Consider the following 24,434-nt stretch of genomic DNA (forward strand, 5'->3'; position numbering starts at 1 on the left):
TAACGGCCTTTCTCTTAATCCTTCCAGGACGGCCTACATTTGAGAGATTGTGGCTCCGCCTCACAGGAAACACAACTAATTTGCAGCTGTTTAAAAGGGTCCCACCCATCCTTAGCTTCAGTAATAGAAAAGTAGTTTTCAACCGAACCTTAAGGAATATAGTTATTCAAACAGCTACACATATATACATATACATTTATATATACATATTTTTTAGAACTCACCACCACATTGGGCAGGAAGTAGGCCGGCCGTCCTGGAAGGATTAAGAGAAAGGCCGTTACCGGTACACTAACAGTAAGTTTTCTCCTTACATCCTTCCAGGACGGCCTACATTTGAGAGGATGATAAAGGAATCCATACTGGCCTACCTTAGGGCGGGACCACTGCCTGTAAAACCTTTCTGCCAAAGGCAAGGTCTTGTTGCGACAGTACTTCCACACGATAGTGCTTTAGGAAGGTATCTTGACTGGACCAGGTGGCAGCATGGCGGATCTGTTCCCAGGATGCTCCTGCTTTTTCGGCCCAGGAAGTTGCCATGCCCCTTGTGGAATGTGCCTTTAGACTTGTTGGTGTGGGGGTACCTGACACCTTATATGACAAACTAATGGCTTGTTTAATCCACCTAGAGATTGAGGGTTTTGATGCTTGTAAACCCTTTCTTGGTCCAGAATGTAGAACCAACAAGTGACTAGATCTTCTAAAGCCCTTGGTTCTTTCTAGATATGCTAGAAGACATCTTCTTACATCTAAGCAATGGAATTTTTGTTCTTTTGCACACTTAGGTTTCTCACAGAAGGACGGGAGAACCATCTCTTGATTCCTATGAAAAGATGACACTACCTTGGGCAGGTACAGTAGATCTGGTTTAAGAATCACCCTGTCTTGGAGAATTCTCATAAAGGGTTCTTTTATGGATAAGCTTTGCAAATCTCCCACTCTCCTGGCTGTGGTGATTGCTAAAAAAAAGTTAACTTAATAGACAAAATGTTTAAACTAATTTTGTTTAAAGGTTCAAATGCTTCACTAGATAATGTCTCTAGTACTAGCGTTAAGTTCCAGGCTGGAACAATAGTTCTGTTAATTGGAGATACCCTTCTCCGAGCCAACAGAAATCTTTTAATTAAGGGCTCTTGGGCTAACCTTTTGTCTAAAAAAACCCGAAAGTGCCGCTATCTGTACTTTAAGGCGGTTCACCGCAACCCCCTTATCTACCCCATCCTGTAAAAAATCCAGGATCCTTGGGATTGAGGCAGAGGAATCCTTCTTCTGACTCTGCCAAGTACAAAATGTTTTCCAGATTTTGGAATAAATTTTTCTAGTTACTGGCTTTCTACTTGAAAGGAGTGTCTCAATGACTTTGTCTGAGCATCCTTTTTCTTTTAATATTTGGCGTTCACTACCCAGGCTGTTAATTGAAAAAACTGCAGCCTGGGGTGAATCAGAGGTCCTTGTAGTGACAGGTCTGGAATTTCTGGTAGTTTCCAAGGTACAGTCACTGATAGAGACACCAGGGTTGCAAATCACGTTCTTTTTGGCCACCCAGGTGTGACTAGGATGAGGCGTAGTTGCGGACATTCGCTGCGTTTCTGCAGAACCCTTGATATTAGGTTCTGTGGGGGAAAGGCATTTAGCCTGAAAGGCCAAGGTTGTGCTAGGGCCTCCAAGCCCAGCATATCCTTCTGTTTTTTGAGTCTGGTATCTATCTTGTACCCTAGACACCCTTGGCCCAGTAGTTCTGCTGATTTTACACAAATCAACATATCGTCCATACACGGGATCAACTTTAGGCCTATAAGGTGCAGGAGGTCTACTACCTTGGCCAAGATTTTTGTAAAGATCCCTGGACTTGCTGCCAAGCAAAAGGGAGAAGCTCTGAACTGCCAACGTGCAGTACCCTCTTCTGTTACTATGGCGAATCTGAGAAATGCTTGATGTTTTCAATAAATTGGAACATGTAGGTAAGCATCTCTTAAATCCAACATTGTCATGAAGACCTTTTGGTACAGATTTTATCTGACCGTATAAATGTTCTCCCTGGAGAACTTCTGTTCTATTTTTGAGAGATAGGTCATTATTATATTCGGTACCAGTTGTGAGAAACTCCAATTGGTACCCTTCCCGATGAAGAAAGTAGGGACTGGCAGAGATGTTTACCCATTGGGAAGCAAAATGGGTCAGTCTGCCTACTACTCCGACGCTGGCGTCAGTTAGATTCTTTGGACTTAGGCCCAGGTTTAAGGAACAACAATTTGTTGTTTTCCTTTTTCAGGACCACCTTTCCTGGCCCTAAAAGGCCTTTTTTGATTCTTGCTTTGGAAGTTTCGAAAGGAATATCTTCCTGATTTGTCCTTTTTCTTAATGGGAAACTTTTTCCCCTTTTCTGCCTATCTGGACAAGGTATCATCTAGTCCTGAACCGAACAGTAATGAACCTTCAAAGGGTAGGGCACAGAGTCTTACTTTGGAGTTTACATCACCTTCCCAAGCTTTGACCCAGAGCGCCCTTCTGGCAGAATTTACTAATGCTGCTGTTTTAGCAGATGCAACTAATGACTCCACAGCTGCGTCTGCTAGGTAGGATGCTGCTTTACTAATCATGGCCAGGGAATCTATCAGGTCTTGTGATCCTGCCATATTGCGGACACATTTTGAAAGTTCCTTGAGCCAAAAGTCTGTATTCCTGGCCATACAGGTATCAGCTAAGGCTATAGTTGTATTATATGCATTAGAATCCCAGGCTTTACTTAATACGGATTCAATCCTGCGATCTATAGGATCTGTAATATGTCCGGCATTTTCAAAGGATAAATCTGTTCCTTTTGATAATTGTGCCAGGGGAGCATCAAGTTTTGGATTTTTTGTGAATACTTCCAATTCTTGAGGCTCAAAGGGAAACCTTTTCCAGTTTTTTGGTCTGGATAAGGCATGAGTAGGAAATTTCCATTCGTGGTGTATTATGTCCTTTAAGGACTGGTGAACGGGAATGGTCCTGTACTGGGCTTTTCCCAAGCCTTTGTACACCTTGTCTTTGCAGGAAGACTCCTTTGTAGGGGTAGGAATTCCTTCAGTGTCATGTATCACTTTAAGAAGACCCTGCATATGTTCCAAGGAAAAAAGATTTTTGTCTTTTTCCCCTTCACTGTCACTTTCTGAGTCCTTATCTGAACTGGAAGGATCTCTTAAATAACTAGAACCTTCTTCTGGATCCTCTTGTTCCCTAACTTCAGTTGAGGGAATGGATAGAGAATCTGCCCAGAGGGATGGGGGTCCCTTTGACCACCCACAGTCTTGGGAGGAAACATTATCTTTCGATACTTCCTCTGCTGGGATTAGAGGGGTAGCTGCTGTAGCCTTAAATGACTGAATAGTAGCTGCCATTTCCTCCTTCATAGATTTAAGGAAATCTTTCATTAGGTCCTGCCCCGCTAACTTATTAATACAAGTAGTGCATAAGGGCTTTGTGTAAGACTTAGACAATCCAACCCCGCATTCCCCACATTTTTTAGCTGAGGATAGGGGTCTGGCAGGGGCTTCCTGTGCCGGTGGCGTACCTGTGTAAACACATGAAGACAAGAAAAAAGGACATCATGAAGCGACATAATAGCCCTCTTGTCCACCACTACGGCTAACATGCAGGAAGAAATGGCATGGCATACCTGTCACTCAATAGACAGCAGTTGGCCGCCATCAGTATCACTTACCTGTTCCTGTCGCCACCTGCGTTGCCGCTTTCTCCTCTGTAAGGATTGCGGCCGCTCGTGTCTCTTTCTGGGGCTTCCGCCCTCTCGGAGTTGGAGAGTCAGCCATGGCTGTACTGAACTCACACAGACCGGGCGTCTCCTCCACGCTGGGTTTCTTCCGGGAATCAGCCGCTCCGCCCCTTCCGCCGGAAATTCCTGTCTCCATAGCGAGGCTTGGGGCTCACCGCTGGCGGGAAATTCGAAAAATCCTTACCGCCCAACGTAGCGAATGGAGGAGACTTCCTGCAGAGATAAGCAGGACTTCAGGTATGAGGGACCTTCACCATAAGGCAAACTGCACTACCTGGTATGTTTGGCGACCTGAAAGTTCCTTTTCCAAGGACACAGCTAGGGAGGAACCAGCTATTAGGCCGACCGAAGCTGCCTTCCAGGGGTACCTTTTTGGCCAACTATTTGCCTCAGGTTAGTAAAAAAAAAACAAACGTTCCGATGTGAGGTTGGAAACACAACTGAACTGAAGCTAAGGATGGGTGGGACCCTTTTAAACAGCTGCAAATTAGTTGTGTTTCCTGTGAGGCGGAGCCACAATCTCTCAAATGTAGGCCGTCCTGGAAGGACGTAAGGAGAAAATAGGTTTCATCAAGGAACCCGCCACCATATAGGAGTGGCGAGCAAGAGATTCCATCCGCCTATCCGTAGGGTCCCTAAACACCAGAGAATCCTCCACGGGCATAAGAGTGGCCTTGTTCAACCTGGACACCCTGTGATCCACTTTAGGGGCCACGGACCAGCGCAAATCTGTAGGAGACGCAAAGGGATAACTGAGCTGAAACCGTTTTGGTACCACAAAATTGTGCTTCAAATTGCGCCATTGTTCGTTCACCGTTTCCTGAAACTCAGCGGGACAAGGAAACACTTGTGCTGCCTTCTGTGTTCTACGGGTCCCAAAAGAAGAATGTAGTGTATCCTTCACAGACATAGCAGCGCGTTCTCTGGCCGTCCCGGGGGGGGGGGGGGGGGGGGGGACCATCCCCCCTCCTCATCCTCCGCCTTTCCTTCCGACTGAGACCCATCAGGGGTTACACTGTCCATGGCAACCATATCAGATTCTACATCAGAGGAGTGAGAAGGCCTAGGCCTTTTTCTAGCAGCCCGTTCAAACATCAACAGATCCACTTTGGACGCTAAAGTCGCAAGTGAAGCAGAAATCGCAGATGATTCAGGCGTACCTGAATCTTCCACCAAAGCTGGGGGAAATTTGCTGTCCTGGGACTCCATAAAAAAATTTTTTGCCGCTGTCCCATTAAATCGCGATAGCGGCGAAACCCACCGCAATAAGGACTAGACTGAGGTACCCCACATGAAGGAATATAACTGGTAGCAAAGGAATATTCCCTGAAAAACAGCAGAAAAAGACCCCCAGAAGTGTAGCTATACAGTTACCACGCTTGCTGAACGATCTGGCTGCATGAAGAGAGGAAGTGATGTCACACCGCTAGAGGTTGAATAGAACTCGGGCTAAGGAAAAATGGTTGCCTATAGAAATCAATGGGAGGCTCTGGGAAAAAGGCCGGCGAACACGTGTATAAAAAACACCTTGCCACACCAAAGATGGCGCCCGAAAGGGCGCAATACACTACATAGAAAATGGCTGCTGAAGTGCCCTAACTGAAGCCAGAGCAGCTGCCCACACCCAAAATGGCGGCCCAGCAGTATTACACCGCAGCGGCCCTCACATGCGTGCCTGCACCCCACAAAAAACACACACAACAGTGCCGGAGGGGACAGGGACCCACACAACCCCCCACAGAGCATCCTGGACGCAATAGTGCCCCCGCAGGGACCAGGAGGGAATGCGAGCCCCAGACACACAGACATGAGGGGAGAACACAGATTCTCAGCAGACTGTCATCCCCAGAACAGAAGCCCCACACAGAATGTACTCACCGATACATGATGGCGTGGGTGCCGCTCTGCGACGGGAAGCCTCCCACCCCAGGTGGTGGGGGTGCCGTCAGCCAAACAGGATTCTAGCAACGCACGGAAACCGCAGTTGAGGTATCCTAGCGAGGTCGCTACCTCGCGGGCTTTTGTCCCTGAGGACAGGGACAGGTCGTTTGCATTTCCAGGGCATACGCATAGCCTGCTAAACGCTCAATGGCGGGCTGGGATTCCGTAAGGCTCTAGTACACCCAGTCTGACTCCCAGCTCCACAAACGCTGTAGTCTTCCGAAGATCCGACTAAGCGCAGTACAAATAAAAAGCTAGTAGTGCAAAGAAAAACACTTGGCATAAAATAAAAGTAATAAAACAGAAGAAAGGCTGAAACTGTAGCCCCAGCACAGGGAAGCCTATCTTACTCCTAACTAGGCAGAAGACAAACTGAGTTGGGAATGCTGATAGCAGGGGGGTATTGGACCAGTGGGACAGCCGCTACAGGTGTGTCTATGCAAATTGTTTTGTATTTTAACAAGTCTTATGCCTAGCTTGCTCCTATGGATAAGAGGTCAATGCCCATTGGTGAAACGACTGAGGGGCGGCGACTGTCAGACGTAAGAGAAAGGTACCATATCCACCACCCCCAGGGCGCCAGGCACCGCAAACAATAGCGCCCCCCCCCCCAGGGAGAGGGGGGCACGGCACGGGAAGCCTGACAGGCCAGGGCGATCTTTAAGGAAGTCCGGGTCCCATTATCCCCATGTCCCTCCCAAGACCACTAAGGGATAAAGGGGGCTGTATTTACTCACAATACAATGGACCGGGTGGGCTCCGCTCTGGACAGACCACCTCCCACCTGGAGTGGGAGTGCTGCCAGCCGAGGGCTACGCTGCGACTCAGGGCGTTCCAGGTGGTCGCATCCCAGCGAGACATCTACTTGCAGGTTCGTCCCCATCCAAAAAGGGGCTCTGTCGTGGCGAGGCCTAGTGCAGGACTATAACCTGCTCACATTCATAGGCCAGGCTGGGAGACCTTAAGGATATAAATTATCCAGTGCGTAACCTCAGCCGGCACTGCTTGTAGATCACCAGAAGGATGCCCCTGAACACTAACTAGCATAGTGAGGAAAGAAATAAAACAAAAATATTCTCAAAAGAATAGAAAAACTGAGACCGAAGTCCTACTCCTTCACTAGGCAGAAACAAACAGTTTTGCTGGAGCAGGGTGTGTGAGGTTTTGCCTATAGGGACAGCCCCGTGGGCGTGGCGAATTGCTTTTTTTTCCTGCCAAGTACTACTCCTGCAGGGGGGCTGCATAACCCAAGGGTCTAAGAAGTATGAGAGCTGCGCCTGTCAATGGACGATAGAGTTTACTTCCTCTTTAAAGTGAAAGGCTTGAAATGCTATGGAACATAATTATAGCCTACAGCATTTTCTGACTGAAGGGATCAAGATGTGGGGCCTGACAAAATTACACCCAAGTATATTCCAAGTTTTCTCAAAGAAAGTTGGGTGAGCCTTATGGATCAGACTTGTGTTTTCCTAGATCATATCCTTGGATTTCTGTAGAAAACTAAAAATTCAATTTTTTTAATCTAATTATTTTTTTTACCCAATTCTGTTTAAATGTATTCAACTTACAAACATTCAGACTGTTGGGAAAAAATAGAAAAAGCCAAAACCAGAATAAAACAAAACGTCACCTCATTTGTAGCTTCATTAGATAGTGGAGTGTGGTTGGACTGAAGGCACTCAAAGACCAGCATGTCCCATAGGTCAAAAAATGCAACAAGATGGGCAACCACTGGGTGAGGAAGGTCATGATGAACAGCTGGATCTATACAAAAAGAAATAAAGTTAGAAAGATCAAAAAAAAAAAAAGTGTAATTAAGAAGTTATATTAAACTTCATTATAAGTCAACCTACCTTGGTGAAAATCTACAGCAATTTTCAAAGCACTTGATCTCTTCAGTTTTTTGGATGAATGGGTCTCAATATAAGATTGACGTTGACGGTTGAGAAGAACCAATCCCCTGTGAAAAAAAGCAATCAAACTTTAAGCTATACACACGTACAACTTTGCCTGAATTTTGTTGCCCTGTCAACGTTTTGAGATGTGTTTCGGCCAACACTTTCAAAATTACCTTTTTTCTTAAAAACTGTACATTTTCTCAGTTTAAAAAAGGTTTTCCATGTTCTATAGTAAATAAAAAAGGATTTCTTTACACACACTGTAAAATACTTTTCTCTAAGATCATTGACAGATAGCTCCATATTCTGTACCATAGGGTTATGCTACCCTCTGCAGACAACACAAAAGCTTGGCTACGCCCCATGGGCCGTCCTCAGCTGGCATAATCCCCCATTCTGCTTAGAAATACTCAGTTTTGTAACCACCAGTAACTAAAGCATAAAAACTTTTTAGAGGGGTGGGTGCTGTGTGTCAATGAACTCAGAGAAAATGATTTTACGAGTACAAAAATACTTTTTCTTCTGTTCATTGACAGACAGCTCTATATTCTGTACAATAGGGACGTCCCTAAGCAGTGCCAAACATGAGGGGTGGGAATAACAAACCCAAGGCTAAACACAAGCCAATCCAGGTAACAGTAGTTTAACTAGAACAGGAGCCCAACCTGAAACACACCCTCAAGAGGGGAAAAACAGACCCTCTAAATCGCAGCCTGCAAAACTATGCGGCCAAAGGAGGCATCCACGGATGCCAAAACATCCACTTCATAAAACTTTTGAAAAAGTGGCCACGCGCACACCTGCGCCACAGGTACCTGAAGATGGAAGGCCTAAGAAGCACGAAGTGCCTAAGTAGAATGTGCCTTCACAGAGAAGAGGGGAACCTGACCCTTAGCGAATAAGCATGTGTCTCCGTCTGTCTGATCCATTTGGAAATGTTAGCAGAGGAAGCCCCTTCCGTAGCCGGTCACAAAGAGCGAGTCTGACCTCCCAAAGGACTTTGTGACTGCCAAATAGACCCAAATTGCTTGAACATCCTCCAGAGTATGCAAGGCAAATTCCCTAGTATGAGCTGGCCTAGGACACAAGGACAGCAGCACAACGTCCTCATCCAAAAGGAAATCAGTCAACCTTGGGGAGGAATGACGGCCGCAGTAGCAAGACCACCTTAACCCGGTGAACCATCAGATAGGAGAGACGACAGGACAAAGCCTCCAACTCACACACCCTGCGAGCAGAGGTGATGGCCACCACCCAAAAACTAAAAAAAGAAAAAAAAAGAAAAAAAAAAAAAACACCTTTTGTGACAGCGTAAGTAAACGAATATGTATTCAAAGGGAGGAGGTTTTAAAGAACTGACAGAACCAGGTTCAAATCCCACGTGGCAGAAGGTATGTATGCACCAATGAATGAGAAGCCAAAAGGTCATTGAAAAAAAAAAAAAAAAAGACTGCCAAGGCAGACGAAATGTAAGCCTACCACGTCCGCTGAAAGCATTCGAGATGTTGATTTCCTCGCCTTCAACATGGTTGGACTCACCGAGCCAGACAAACCCCTGTTCTTTAGAACCTGCTAGGCCATCAAAGCCAGCGACCGTAAAACAGGATGGAAGAAAGATTGGTCCTTTAGATAAGAGATAGTCCCGGAGATGAAGCTTCCAGGGGATGTCGGCGACCAGTCGCACCAGGTCAGCCTACTAAGACCGGCAAGGCCAGTCTGGAGCTATCAGAATGACCGGAATTTCTTTCGGCCTCGATCTGACATAGAAGTCGCGGAAGAAGCTGGAGCGGAGGATAGGCGTAAATAAGATGGTACCGGATCCATGGAGCCACCAAAGCATCCATAGCATCTATCAAAGGATCTCACGACCTGGTCATAAACCTCGGTACCACCAGATCCATCTCGGGGGTGCCCCACTGCAGACAAATCAAATGAAACACGTCCAGATAAAGGGACCATTCCCCCTGGTCCAACGCCTGAGGTAATCTGTCTGCCAATATGCCATGCCGGAAATGTACACGGCTGAGCAGGCGAAACTAACAATTTTGCCCACCAGAGTGTCAGACAACTCAAGGGCTGCCAACACACTCTGTGCCGCCCTGGCAATTCACATAAGCCATGGCGTTGTCCGACTGAATCCTGACCGAGAGCCCCCTTGAGCTCCTCCGCCCAATGATCCAGACAAAGCCTGATTGCTCGAAGTTTCAGGATATTGATGGGCAATCTGGACTCTTCCAACATCCCCAGCCCAGTTCAGTCCCAAGACCCATCTCTACTGGGACAGGTTGGCATCTGTTGTGACCATTGTTCAGCACAAGGGGAGAAAGGATTTGCCCTGTAGCAAGGTCGGGGAGTGCAGCCACCAGACCAGAGAACTCTGTCGCCCGACAAAATCACATTGTCCAGCAACTTGGGACACTTGTCCCATTTGACCAGAATCTCCTTTTAAAAGCAGTTTCGTGTAGAACTGTGCAAATAGAACCGCCTCAGAAGGTGAACACCATCAGGCCCAACACTCGCATGCACGCCCAAAGGGATGACCACTTGTGGACTTCTTAGGAACCATGAAAGGGTATGAATAAAACCCCCCAAGACATTCCGACACCGGAAGCGGGACGATCATGCCCTGGATTAACAAGTCCTGCCCTGCCCACACCCATGCTTGCAGTCGATCCAGGGGCAGGTGCACATCGGAAGGAATGAACCTTTCCGGGGGACAAGAACAAAATTCTATCTTGGAACTGGGTACAATCACCTCATGGACCCACTGGTTGCATGACTCGGGAGGTCCACAGCCCCGGAACCAGCGAAGACGTTAGCCCACCCCAGACATGGATGGGGCAAACCTTCATACTGAAGGGACCTTCTTAAGAGGTCTGGAGAAGCCTGCTCTTTGTTTGCCAGACCAAGGCCGTCAGAAACCTCCCAAACAGCCTTTGAGGGGGCTTGGAACCTTTTTCTAAAGTCGCTGAGTGACCAAAAAAACTTCTTGTGGGCTGAAAAGGAAGTCCCACACCCCTGGCAAGGCACTTTCCTCTTCCCAGACTGGAAGGAAGGTATTCTTACCCCCCCCCCCATTAGACACCTAATGATTTCATCCAGGGTAGCCGGAACAGGGGCTAGCCCTGAAAAGGCAAATCAGTCAGGGCCTTCTTGGAGGTTTGTTCCACAGACCAACATAGTCACAAAATATGCACAAGCACCACTGCCAAGACAGATAGTTTAGAGACTCACGAGAACCGCATCCAAAGATGCATCGCAGAAAACAGCAGACCCTGGATCAAGGAAAGGCCAGTCCCCCACCCCCCCCTCCCATGGCCAGATACAAAAGCGTCAGCCACACACCATCAGTTTCTGACACCAGAGCAGAGGCCAAAACAGGCTGTAATAAGGCACCAGCCATAGTAAACATGTAACAGGCCTTATGAGATTCTGCCCACCCGTCAGCCAGATTCCAGTAAAACGGGGATTCGAACAACAGAAACATGGTTGCCTCAGTCAACCTTGAAAGAGGAACCCAACACTGGTGGGACCGTCCACTTCCTCAGAAGGGACTCCTCAAAGAGCGATGCCCGACAGCAAAGAGTCTTGTGGGACCATCAAGGGTCTTATTGGACGCACCTATCACTTAGACAAAATAAGCTGGATAAGAGAACACCGTAACCGCATGGGGCGGCTTGTGGGTGACAAACAGAACAAATATGTCCACAGCACCACGCCACCTGCCCCCCCAGCTGTCACAAGGCAGAGAAAAGGCCACTCACCCCCATAGCAAGCCCACCGGGGGGGGGGGGGGGGTGTATGTATTGACTAGAATAGGGGAGTGATCCCAGAGCCCCCTAGTTAAATATTGTATATTGGACACCCAGGGAAAAAAAAGAGTGTGCCCAGAGAGAGGTCTATTCTCAATAGGGTCTGATAGGTACTGGAGCAGCAGGAGTAGGCATGGCACAGTGGGTTCTTAAGTCGCCATACGTCATGCAGACCCACTTCCTTACAGTGCCTATAGAAGGGAGTCTCTACCTGAGGGCCCGCTGGATGTTTATCCATGCTGAGGTTGCATACACTATTAAAGTCCCCTAAAAGCAGCAGAGTGATCCCAGGGTAGTCTGCAAAGAATGCACCTATCCTCCAGATTACCTCGCTGTTATAGTGTGGAGGAATATTTACAGACCCTAAAATACAATGCCTAGAGAACAACGTGCACAACAGTAGAAGAAATCTGCCCTGAGGATCGATCAAGGTTTGCTTGCAGGAAAACTGTAGTTTGTGTATTCTGCATTGGCCAGAGGCTCTAGTATACTAATCTCTTCCAGAGTGGTACTGGGAGGGAAACCTTTTCTCTAACAGAGATAGTGACGTGTTTTAGGTGTGTTTCCTGCAAGCAAATGATTGGCGGAGCATGTTGGGACAGAGCATTAAACATGGCATGCTTTTTAATTGGGTCCTTAAGTCCTCTAATGTTTCAAGACAAGACTGCAAGTTCACTAGCCATTCTCATATTCGAACATATGGCAAAAAGATAGGAGGTATGACAGCGGCCACAAAAAAAAAAAAATCTTTGTTCGGTGCGCTCCAATCCTGCTCTTGCACAGCGACAGTACTAAAAATCAGTAGAAGCATATTTATCACAGTATAGTTCTTTGCAAGAGCCCAGGCAAGTAGTACTAGAAACATACCAGATCGTGTGGAAGTCTCATGTGAGAACAAAAAGAAAAAGGCAAAAAAGGAAACGGTAAAGAAAACAGAGTTGGGAACAAACCCAACCAAACTCGCATCGCAAAACTCTGGACACCAAACAAGATCCCGCAAGAGATCATGGGGGAAAGAGGAGTCCATCCAGGCTTGCATCTGTGCGTGGATTCCATATATAAACAAGGAGTTCAACTCAAATTATATAGAGCAATAACCATACTTCAACCACCTTTAGCTGGGTGTAATGAAGAAGATATCGCTGAATAGCTGCGTATCCAAAGAAAAGAAAGACTCCACGAACCAAAGCACATCATGAGGGAGTAGAAGTGTGAGGAGTAGGTGGTAAGAGTTGCTCATTTCTGTCAGCCAGGTGGCAGCCGCCTTAGAATTTTCAAAGAACAGTGTTTTTCCCCTGGCAACGATCCGGAACTTAGCAGGGTATAGCATGGCGTATTGGATCTGAAGATCGCAAAGGCGCCTTTTGACATATGCAAACTGAGCTCTTTGTTTTTGGACTTCAACAGAATAGTCTGGAAAAAAAAGACTTTAGAGCCATTCACATCAATATTACCCTTGGTGCGGGCTAAAGAAAGCATCTTGTCCCTGTCGTGGAGCATTTTTAACAAATCTCCGTGGCAGATTGCCCGGAGGCAGGGGTCTAGCAGGGATTCTGTGTGCCCTTTCCATTGCAAAAAAAAAAAAAAAAAAAAAAAAGGGAGGGTAAAATTTTTCTTAGCAAATGTATCCAGCAACCGTTGCTTGATAAACTAAGAGGGGTTCCTTCCTTCCAGGCAAACAGGAAGACACAGAATGCACACACAGTTTCTTCTGAGTCTATTTTCAAGATCATTAATGCGATTAGCTTGAAAACCCGCTACTTTGAGATCATGCTGGAGGGGACCCATCTCATCCTTCATATTGCTCACTCGGCCCTCCAGAGCAGATGTGCGATCCTGCACTTTCTTCATATCACATCGGATAGCAGCAACATCCTCTCTAAGATGGTGGACTGAGTGGACAGGGAAGCCAGAGTTTTATTACAGATCTGCGCAGCCATAAACCCATTCTTTAGGGTCAATTTCTCTGTGGGGCCAGGTAAAGAGCTGACTAACAGCAGACCTCTTCTTCCTCAACCTCCCCAGCCATTTCACCATGTCAACCCCCTCTGTTACCTCACATGGTGACACTGCCATCCTCCTTCCAGTGTCTACCGTGGCTGATGCTGCAGTGGGCAACCCGCTAGTAGAGACAGAGAGAACCGGGGCCGCACACCCGGCAAAGGGCTCCAGCTGTTCCACGGCGTCTTCCTCTGTCTTTGGTAGCCATCTTGAGGGCCTGAAACCAGCACCGCTCCAAGATCTTTCAGTCGCTCAGCCATTGCCCTGGTGATCAGCTGATGCTGCTGTGCAATTGCCGCCAGTGTTCTACTGTGTGAGGAGAGGTTTGCGGGCGAGATTAGCTCTGGGAGATGCCTCTTTTTGCGAAATATTAAGCTAGTCTATGGCAGGAGCACAGGAGAGCATGTGCTCTCAAATGCTAAGCCTAGCCACACCCCAACCAGTCATTCTGGTAGTCTACCTGTATATTGACTGTCTAAAGCCAGCCATAGGCAGTTTCGAACTATGTATGGGCAGGTTGAATGTACCCAAGATGATTGATTTTACATGCTAATGACTATGAAAGCCGCTAGCAGTAATCGGTGTGTTCGCCCGGCAGGGGATGTCTTTCCCCGGCCAGGGAGCACGATGGCACTACAGGAGGGATTCCCCAGTAAACACTATGGTGTTTATGGGAAAATCAAACAAATGTATTTTCTGCAACCAAATTTGCTCCATCTGTTGCCGGCTGTCAGGACCAGGACTTGAACCTGAGGCCTCTGCTGTGTCTGGCGGTGTCTCTGCTTGCTGAGCCACTTGGAATGCTGGACAGTTCCCTAGACAAATCCTTGAATGATCCTGCCGTGATTCTTAGTTACCTTGAACCCTTTGCTCCACCCATGAACTTCCTGGTTGCCAGAATATTGTGCCTTCTCCAGCCAATATCTCTCGTCTCTCCGGCTGCCATCTATATATTTGCTACTATTCGTTACCGACCTCTGGCTTGTCCCTAGACTATGCTTTTGCTTGATCCCTAACCACCTATATCTGCTACTGGACCCCGGCTTGCTCACCTCATGGTGGGGCAATCTTGAGGACCGTGGCCTGGTACTAACAGGCAGCAAATGCCATTTCCACCTTCAGGAGCTCTGGTGAACACCGGTTAGTACTTAGACTCCGCACCTCAGGTGATGCTGTATCAGCCAGGGTGACCTGCGCTAATATCTTTCAATCTTCTCAGTGGGTGCTCTCCGCTACTCTAACTACTGGCCTCCAAGCCTGACTCCAGTCAGTGACACCGGCATAAGAAAGCTAAGTCTCAACTACACATTGTGATGCAACAGTGATAATTACGTCACACATTTAGCCTTTAGGACTTTTTGATACCTCATTGTTTGAGGATTAAAGCATAACCTGACTGATCGTGTATATTCACCTACATTATTCATTGTTTTCTCGCATTTTGGAATACAACTTTGTTGACAATCAAATACAGCTCATATACACACCGTATGACATATTTCCCCAAAAACGAACATTAGCGATTTGGAATTATTTTTAGGAGCAATCTACGATAATTTCTTATTCTGCATAGCAACCACTAAGCAATATAAAAGTGAAGTACTGATCGTTAAATACCCTTATAAGGTTTGCTTACAGATGAAAAAAAAAAAACATCAACCACTAAACTTTGCAATCAGGAGTGGAGTTGCCTGTGACTATCACTCTTTTAAAAGTGCACAGGAATGATGGGTAAACTGCTATTTTTGAGTCATTCTTCTGTTATTACCTTCTTTTGTAACCAGCTACAACCACCAAACTAAAATGTGCCTAAATTTTACATGTGTATTTTATTTGGTGCATGTTAGGCTTAAACGAAATCTGCACAATTCACAAGAATAGTCAGACTGTTTGCTAAACAGAAGCACCACATGCTTTTTAGTGCAAAAAAATATAAAGTAAGGCGCTGTAGGTATACTAAAAAGTTACATATCAATAGTGATATTCAAACCCGTGAATACTTCAAATAAATAATAATTCAGTCCAAGTGGTGAAAAAATACTCCAGCCACCTTCACACATGCGTGTTAAAAAACATCTATGTGCTCCACCATGTTAAGTGTGAAGTAAATATGCTCACCAAACTTCCCAGGTCAAAAAGGATCATAAGGCCTTAATCAATAAGGGGTCACCCCAGCTGTCCAAACGTATATTCTCACAATATTACAGTAGCAGGTTTTCCAGGCATTGGGCCTGATGTGGGTCTGCCATTGTTACCGGTGAGACCTTCAGCCCATTTAGGCCGAATGCCCAAGTGTGAGATTGGAAACAACTATTCTGGCATGTTTTGTTTGTTTTGTTTATTTGATAATGGGGATGGGAGAAGGGAATGCGTGGGATACTCCTCTGGCTCAACTTGGTACAACTGGGACACTTTGGAGAAAAATGCCTATTAGCGCTGTCTTGACGCCAGATGGATGCCGACCAACGCTTACTGGCGCTTGAAAAAACTGAATTTTTGTAAAATCTTACCTGTAAAATTCCTTTCTCTGAGTCCTCCGACAGTCGCCGCCTCCTCTAAGTCATCACTGTTGGTATTGACTTCCGCTCCGCAGGAGTAGCTAGGCATAAAGACTTAGTCAAAAGAACAAAGGTGTTTGCATATACACACCCATGGGGGCTGTCCCATCTGGTCAATACCCCCCTGCAGTGACCACTCCCAACTCAGTTTGGTAGCATAGCAGTAGGTAATAAGAAACAACCCCAAAAGAGGGGCGGGGGCGGCGACTGTCGGAGGACTCAGAGAAAGGAATTTTACAGGTAAGATTTTACAAAAATTCCGTTTTCTCTTACGTCCTCCGACAGTCGCCGCCTCCTCTAAGTCATCACTGTTGGGATGTCCCAAAGCAGTATAGACATGAGGGGTGGGAGACGCAACCGTAGAAAAGGCAACACAGTACCCACATCAGAGAAAGGAATCTTACATGCACAGTAAGAGAATCTGCTGGGCAACAGGAAACAATGCTCAACAGGAGCAACAGCCCAGGAAAGCAAACACCAACAGCCAGGGACCCAGAAAAAAACAAGGGTCCTTCATGGCACTGCCGCACTGAGAACCTTGCGGCCAAAGGAGGCATCAGCTGACGCCAGAACATCTACTTTGTAGAATTTGGAAAAGGTGTGCACCGACGACCAAGTCGCAGCCTTGCACACCTGGGCCACCGAGGCCCGATGCCAATAGGACCAGGACGCACTCACAGATCTGGTAGAGTGCGCCTTAACAGGGAAGGGTGGAACCCGTTCCTTCAAAGCATAAGCCTGTTCAATGGTCTGTCTGATCCATTTGGCAATAGTCGCTGCAGACGCAGCCATGCCCTTCCGAGGTCCCTCAGGAAGGACAAAGAGGAAATCCGTCTTCCGAAAGGATTCTGTAGACGACAGGTACACCCTGATTGCCCCAACATCCAGGGAATGCAGAGCCACCTCCTTAGGATGCTTAGGCTTCGTACAAAGCGAAGGCAGGACAATGTCCTCATTAATGTGGAACTCACAGATCACCTTAGGAAGGAAGGAGGGATGCGGACGCAAAACCACCTTATCCTTGTGAATCTCCAAGTACGGAGAACGGCAAGATAACGCCGCCAGTTCCGATACCCTGCGAGCCGAAATGATCACCACCAAAAAGGCAACCTTATTAGACAGCAGAGGTAACTATATCTCCCGTATGTTTTCAAAGGGAGCACGCTGTAACACGGACAAAACCAAGATCAAGTCCCATGGAGGTAAGGACTCCTTCCTGGGAGGAGCCAAATGTCACACACCTTGAATGAAGGTGCGAACAAGGGAATGAGACGCCACAGGGCGTTGGAAAAGAATAGCCAGTGCAGACACCTGACCCTTAATTGTGGCCAGCACCAGGCGCTGGTCCACCCCAGACTGGAGGAAGGCCAACAACCTCGACACCGAGTACGAGCGAGGTGAGAACCCCCTGGACTCACACCAGGCGAAATAGGCCTTCCAGGTACGGTAATAGATTTTACCAGAGAAGGTCTTCCTATCCTTGACAAGGGTAGGGATGACCTCAGGGGAGAAACCCCTATCCCTCAGGACCTGGGTCTCAACAGCCAGGCCGTTAAAGCCAGCGACTGTAAAGCAGGATGGAAAATCGGACCCCGAGACAGGAGATCCTCCTGCATTGGCAGCCGCCACGGAGGTGCCACTGCCAGGTGAACAACGTCGGCGTACCAGGACCGGCGTGGCCAATCCGGCGCCACCAGAATCACCAGGTGCGGTTCCGAGGCTAACCTGCGAAGGAACCTGGACAACAACTGAATTGGAGGAAAGGCATACATCAGACGATACTGATGCCAAGGGGCCACTAACGCATCCGTGGCGTCTGCCAGAGGATCGCGCGTTCTTGCCACAAACCTTCCCAACTTGTGGTTTAGACGAGATGCGAACAGATCCACATCCAGGGATCCCCACTTCGCACACAGCATTTGGAAGACTTCCGGGTTTAGGGACCATTCCCCCTGGTCCAGGGTCTGGCAGCTCAGATAGTCGGCCTGCCAATTCTCCACACCCAGAATGTGAACAGCTGAAATCCCCGGGACAGGAGTCTCGGCCCAAGACAAAATGTCGGTCACCTCCCGGGCCGCCCGGGGACACTCCTGGTGCCCCCTTGGTGGTTGATGTAAGCCACCACGGTAGCATTGTCCGTCTGTACCCGAACAGGACGGCCCTGAAGACGTTCCGACCATTGGAAGAGACAGAGTTTATCGCTCTCAATTCCAGCACATTTATCGGAAGGGAGGACTCCTCCTCCGACCAAGTGCCCTGGGCAGACAGGTTGCCCAGGACTCCACCCCAGCCCGACAGGCTGGCATCCGTGGTAATTACCGTCCACAACAACGGACGGAAGGACTTGCCCTCCGACACAGTTGGGGACTGAAGCCACCACAGAAGAGCCAATCTGGTCTGACGACTCAATGAGACACTCAGATCCAGGGACTGAGGTAGCCTGTACCACCTGGCCAGGATCTCTGCTTGGAGAGCCCGCGTGTGAAACTAAGCAAAGGGTATCGCCTCGAAGGCCGAAAACCATCAACCCCAGGCCTCGCATACAGGTCCTGAGTGACGAGGACGGATTGTCCCTGAGGGACCTGACCTCGGCCTGTAAGGTCCGGAGCTTGTCCTCCGGCAAGAACACCTTCGCCTGAGCAGAGTCCAGGATCATTCCCAGATGGGGAAGACGAACCGATGGAGACGTCGACTTCTGAACGTTGATAGTCCAACCGAACTCTTGCAGCGTCTGCACCGTGGTGGACAGATTGCGCAGAAGGTCTTGGCTGACACTCGATCTCAGAAGAAGATCGTCTAGGTACCCCAAGACCGCAATGCCCTGTGCCCTCAACAGGCCCAGAACTGGCGCCAGCACCTTGGTAAAAACCCTTGGAGCCGAAGCGAGACCGAAAGGTAACGCCACAAACTGATAGTGGTCCTCCGCGAAGGTACCTCTGGTGACCCTCAAAAATAGGGATGTGCAGATACGCATCCTTCAGATCTATCGAGGCCAGGAATTCTCCGGGACTCAGGGAGGCCACCACCGAACGGAGAGACTCCATTCGAAACTTTCGAACTCGCACAAAGCGGTTCAGCACTTTCAGGTCCAGAATTGGACGTACTTTGCCCTTCTTCCTGGGCACAGTGAACAGATTTGAATAAAATCCTCGAAACCTGTCCCGATGAGACACCGGGACAATCACCCCCTGAGCAAGAAGGTCCAGCACCGCTTGGTGCAGATCCTGCAGACGCCCAGGAGGCAAATGAAGATTTGAGGCAAAAAATCTGTTCCCTGGCCGTGACAGGAATTCGATCTTGTATCCTGATCGAACGATTTCCTGAACCCACCTGTCCGAAACCCGGAGCAGCCAAGGTTGGAGGAAACCACGCAAACGTCCCCCCACCCCGGAATTGGGTGAGGGCGCCCCTTCAGGTGGAGGCGGACTGACCCGCCGAGCCAGCATTGCCCGACTTCTACTTGCCCACCCAGAGCTTCTTCTGGTTACCCTGGCCCTTGAAGGGCTTGCCCTTCGATTGGTTCCAAAAGGCACGAAAGGACCCCTGATTGGATCGAGACGCCGAACCCCGCTTGCCACGAAGGGACTTGATCTTCGGGTTCTGGAGCAGCATAGTGCTCTTGCCCCCTGTGACGCCTTTTACCAGGGTATCCAACGCCTCGCCAAAAAGGCGAGAACCAGCATAGGGAAAATCAGCAACTGTTTTCCGCAAGGACTGGTCAGCCGACCAGCTCTTCAGCCAGATTAGTCGACGGTTAAGAACCGAGAAACTAGACAGGCGTGCTGCCGAAGGGGCCTCATTTAAGGCCGCATAACACAAATACATGATTCCTTGGTAAATTTGATCCACCATATCCAGCCGGGCAGGTGGAACAGCATCAGACACGAGGTTGCTCCTAAGCACCTTAGTCCAATCAGCCACCGCCTGAGCCACCAGAACGGACGCGAAAATGGGTTTGAGCAACGAGCCCGCCACCGTATAGGAATGGCGTGCCAGAGACTCCAACCGCCGGTCCGTGGGATCCCCGAAAAACCGGGGTATCCTCTGAAGGAACCAAGGTAGCCTTGTTTAAGACTGCTACAGTGTGATCCACCTGCGGAGGCACACACCATCGTGATTCCGTAGCCGGCGCAAAAGGATAAAGCAATTTGAACCGACTAGGTACCAGAAATTGACGTTTTAAAGTGCGCCACAGTTCATTAACAGTGTAATGAAACTCAGTGGGACAGGGAAAACCTGCGCCGACTTGCGGTACCTGTGTGTCCCAAACGAGGACACACGCCCGGAGGACTGGACTCATCCTCCAAATGTAGTGTTTCCTTTACAGAAACAATCAATTCATCCATGGTCGCGCGCTCTTCAGGCGACCCCTGGGAGGGAGGAAGTATCAACCCCCTTCACCTCAGCCTCCCCCTCAGACCCCAGCGGGTACAAAGATGAGCGGGACACTGAAAAGGGCACGCTCGCTGCAGCAGCCATATCACCATCTGAATCAGAAGAGAGAGACAATCTGGGCCTCTTTTTAGCAGCACGTTCAGCCATCAGCATTTCCATATTGGACACCAAGGTCGCCACTACAGAGGCCAAATCAGGTCTCACTCAGAGGGGCCACAGGAGAACTGGGGTCCCCCACCAGAGCTGGGGGGAATTTGCTGTCCTGAGAATCCATTGCTCCAGACAAAAAAACAGTGCAATAAATTTGGTATTGCCCCTTTAAGACACCGCTACAGCTACAGTGACAAAGACCCCCAAACAGGAGAAGAAAAAACTGAGCCAAAAATGACAATACAGAAGGTAATTGAGAGAAATAATCTGCAGAGCCCCGCAGAGTGTTACCACCGATGTCCTGCTTCAGAGGAAAAGGAAGTGCTGTCAGAGTGGGCTGAACTATAAGCTGCATGACTCAGGGAAAATGGCTGCCCCATAGGACTGAATGGAAGGCTCCAGCAAAATGGCCACGGACATGCGGTCGGAAAGATCGTTCTGCTACCGCAAAATGGCGGCGGATGGCGCCAAAACAGCATGTAGTATTGCCCATAGTGAAGCAACATGCCTGCCCATACCTAAAATGGTGGACCGCGCGGGTTTACCCCGCTGCGGCCGCCACACACACAGTCTGCAGCCCCGACAAGCACCGAAGTGACACAGGGAAGGAAACCCCCAAAAACACAGCACCGCAGCGCATGCACAAGCGATCCCCGCAGGGACCGCATCAGGGAGTCACACAGGCACATGGGGGACCACAGCAACACAGGACTGCCACCCCACACAGAGGCCCCACAAAGAAGTACTTACCTGTACCAGATGGCGTGGGGAGCCTCTCAGAACGGAAAGCCGCTGTCCTCATCTGACAGGGAGTGCCGTTAGCCAGGGACATGACACTGCAGCATCGCAGACCACTGCAGATGGGTACTGGGTGCGAGGATGGCCAAAAAGTTAGAGGGGCTTTTAAACTAGGGAATGGGGGGGAGGGTACAGATGTAGAATTAGCCAGGGGAAAGCAAGTTTCAGAGGGCAGAAATGGGGGCATTAGCGGTAGGGTGTTCGGAGCTTCTAAACCCAGGGTGGGTACGGGGAAAAAATCAAGAGAGCAGCCTAAAAACATCAAGTGAGGATAAATGTAACCGGTCAAAATTACGAGGTTTGTATACCAATGCCAGAAGCCTGGCCAACAAGATGAGAGAGCTGGAGCTGCTGATGTTTGAGGAAGACTTAGATTTTGTGGGGATAACAGACTTGGTTTGACAGCTCTCATGACTGGATGGCGACCATTCAGGGGTATTCCCTTTATCGCAGAGATAGAGAAGGTAAAAAAGGGGGAGGGGTATGTCTGTATATTAAGAACAGTATACAGGTAAATATGAGGGATGATATTAATAATGGAGCTAAGGACGAGGCAGAATCCCTATGGGTAGAGCTTCAAAGAGAAGGCACGGTGGGGAAGGTAATATTGGGCGTATGCTATAGGCCCCCCAACCAGAGGGAGGAGGGTGAGGCGGACCTTATGTTACAGATAGGATTTGCAGCAAGGATGGGAAATGTCATTATAATGGGGGACTTTAATTATCCGGATATAGACTGGGCAGAAGGAACCGCGCATTCAGCCAAGGCTAGGCAGTTCCTAAATGTTTTGCAGGACAATTTCATGGGTCAGATGGTGAATGCACCGACAAGAAACAATGCGGTACTTGACCTATGGATTACCAACAATACAGACCTGCTCACGGATATAGAAATACAGGAAAACTTAGGGAACAGTGACCATAGGTCAATTGGTTTCAGTATTAATTACAGTAATAGGAAACACAAGGGTAATATAAGGACACTGAATTTCAAAAGAGCAAATTTCCCTAAACTGCGCTCGCTGCTAGAAAATTTCAAATGGGATAGAACCCTGGGAACAAAGAACACGGAGGAAAAATGGGAGTGCTTCAAGAACATACTTAAGGGGGTGGGCCAGTGCATTCCACAGGGAAATAAATTTAAAAGAGCAAAATTAAACCCCGGGTGGCTAAACAACATAAAAATGTATATTAGAGCTAAAGAAAAGGCCTTCAAAAAATACAAGACTGAGGGGTCATTAACAGCATTTAAGCACTACAAAGAGTGTAATAAGAAATGTAAAGACGAAATCAGGGCGGCTAAAATAGAACACGAGAGACATATAGCGGAGGAGAGTAAAAAGAACCCCAAGTAGTTCTTTAAGTATATAAACAGTAAGAAAGCGAGGCCAGAACACATTGGCCCCATAAAAGATGATAAAGGAAAAATGGCCACTGAGGACAGAGAAAAGGCGGAAGTGTTAAATCATTTCTTTTCTTCAGTCTTCACAAAGGAATCGGGGGGCTACACGAACCCAGCTTGTAAGGCCGAACTAAATAACACACCGCAGGAAGTGCCGCCATGGCTAACAGAGGATAGACTTACAGCTAAACTAGAGAAACTTAACAAATAAATCCCCGGGACCGGATGGCTTGCACCCGAGGGTTCTTAATGAGCTCAGCCAGGTGATTGCCAGACCGTTATTCTTGATCTTTAAGGATAGTTTACAGACGGTTATGGTGCCAGCTGATTGGAAAAAAAGCCAACGTGGTACCAATATTTAAAAAGGGGCCGAGATATATCCCGGGGAACTATAGGCCGGTTAGCCTAACATCAGTAGTCTGCAAGATTTTGGAGGGGATGTTAAGGGACCACATACAAGACTTTAGTAATGAAAACTGTATCATTAGTAGTAATCAGCATGGATTCATGAAAAATCGTTCGTGCCAAACCAATCTATTAACCTTCTACGATGAAGTGAGCTGCCACCTAGATAAAGGAAAGCCTGTGGATGTGGTGTATCTGGACTTTGCAAAGGCCTTTGACACCGTTCCCCACAAACGCTTACTGTACAAACTAAGGAAGGTAGGTATGGACCATAAGGTGAGTACCTGGATAGAGAACTGGCTCCAGGGGAGAGTCCAGAGGGTGGTGATTGATGGGGAGTACTCGGATTGGGCGGGTGTGGAAAGTGGGGTCCCCCAGGGTTCTGTCCTGGGACCAATCCTGTTTAATTTATTCATAAATGATCTGGAGGAGGGGATATCGAGTACAATCTCAGTATTTGCAGATGATACTAAATTAGGCATGCCAATATCTTCTATGCAGGATGTGGAAACCTTGCAAGCGGACCTGAACAAAATAACGGGGTGGGCAACTACATGGCAGATGAGATTTAATGTTGAAAAATGTAAAGTAATGCACTTGGGGGCCAGAAACCAAGCTACTCACTAGGGGGGGAACCTCTGGGTGAGTCAAGGATGGAAAAGAACCTGGGGGTACTGGTAGACAACAGGCTTGGCAGTGGCATGCAATGCCAAGCCGCCGCAAGCAAAGCCAACAGAATACTGGGTTGTATAAAAAAGGGGATTCACTCCAGAAATAAAGAGATTATTCTCCCGCTCTACAAGACTCTGGTCCGGCCACATCTGGAGTATGCTGTCCAGTTCTGGGCACCGGTCCTCAGAAAGGATGTGCTGGAACTGGAGAAAGTCCAGAGAAGGGCAACAAAAATAATTAGGGGAATGGAGGACATCAGCTATGAGGAAAGACTACAAGCACTGAACCTATTCTCTCTGGAGAAGAGACGATTGAGGGGGGATATGATATCAATGTACAAATACTGTACTGGCGACCCGAGCATAAGGAACAAACTATTCAGAGAAAGGAGATACAATAAGACACGTGGCCACTCACTAAAACTTGAGGAAAGGCGGTTTAACCTTAAAGTGCGTGCAGTTCTTCACTGTAAGAGCGGTAAGGATGTGGAATTCTCTTCCACAAGCAGTCGTATCAGCAGGGAGCATTGATGGTTTCAAAAAACTATTAGATGGACACCTTAAAGACCACAACATACAGGGGTATACAATGTACGGTTAAAAGCAAACACACACACACATCATAGGTTGAA

At 48.1% G+C, this 24,434-nt stretch overlaps 1 protein-coding gene across 2 annotated transcripts in view; it reads right to left on the reverse strand.

Moving 5' to 3' along the window:
- Window positions 1–24,434, reverse strand: part of MDN1 (midasin AAA ATPase 1) — a 902,759-nt gene that overhangs the window by 401,447 nt on the left and 476,878 nt on the right. For both annotated transcript variants that reach the window (XM_082250237.1, XM_082250236.1), the window contains exons 52-53: window positions 7,567–7,673; window positions 7,344–7,477 (exon numbers count right to left, since the gene is read on the reverse strand). In XM_082250237.1, coding sequence (XP_082106363.1) covers window positions 7,344–7,477; window positions 7,567–7,673 — 241 coding nt within the window. The remainder of the gene's footprint in view (window positions 1–7,343; window positions 7,478–7,566; window positions 7,674–24,434) is intronic.

This window comes from Pelophylax lessonae (assembly GCF_965119305.1).
Source record: "Pelophylax lessonae genome assembly, chromosome: 3".
Taxonomy (NCBI): Eukaryota; Metazoa; Chordata; class Amphibia; order Anura; family Ranidae; genus Pelophylax; species Pelophylax lessonae.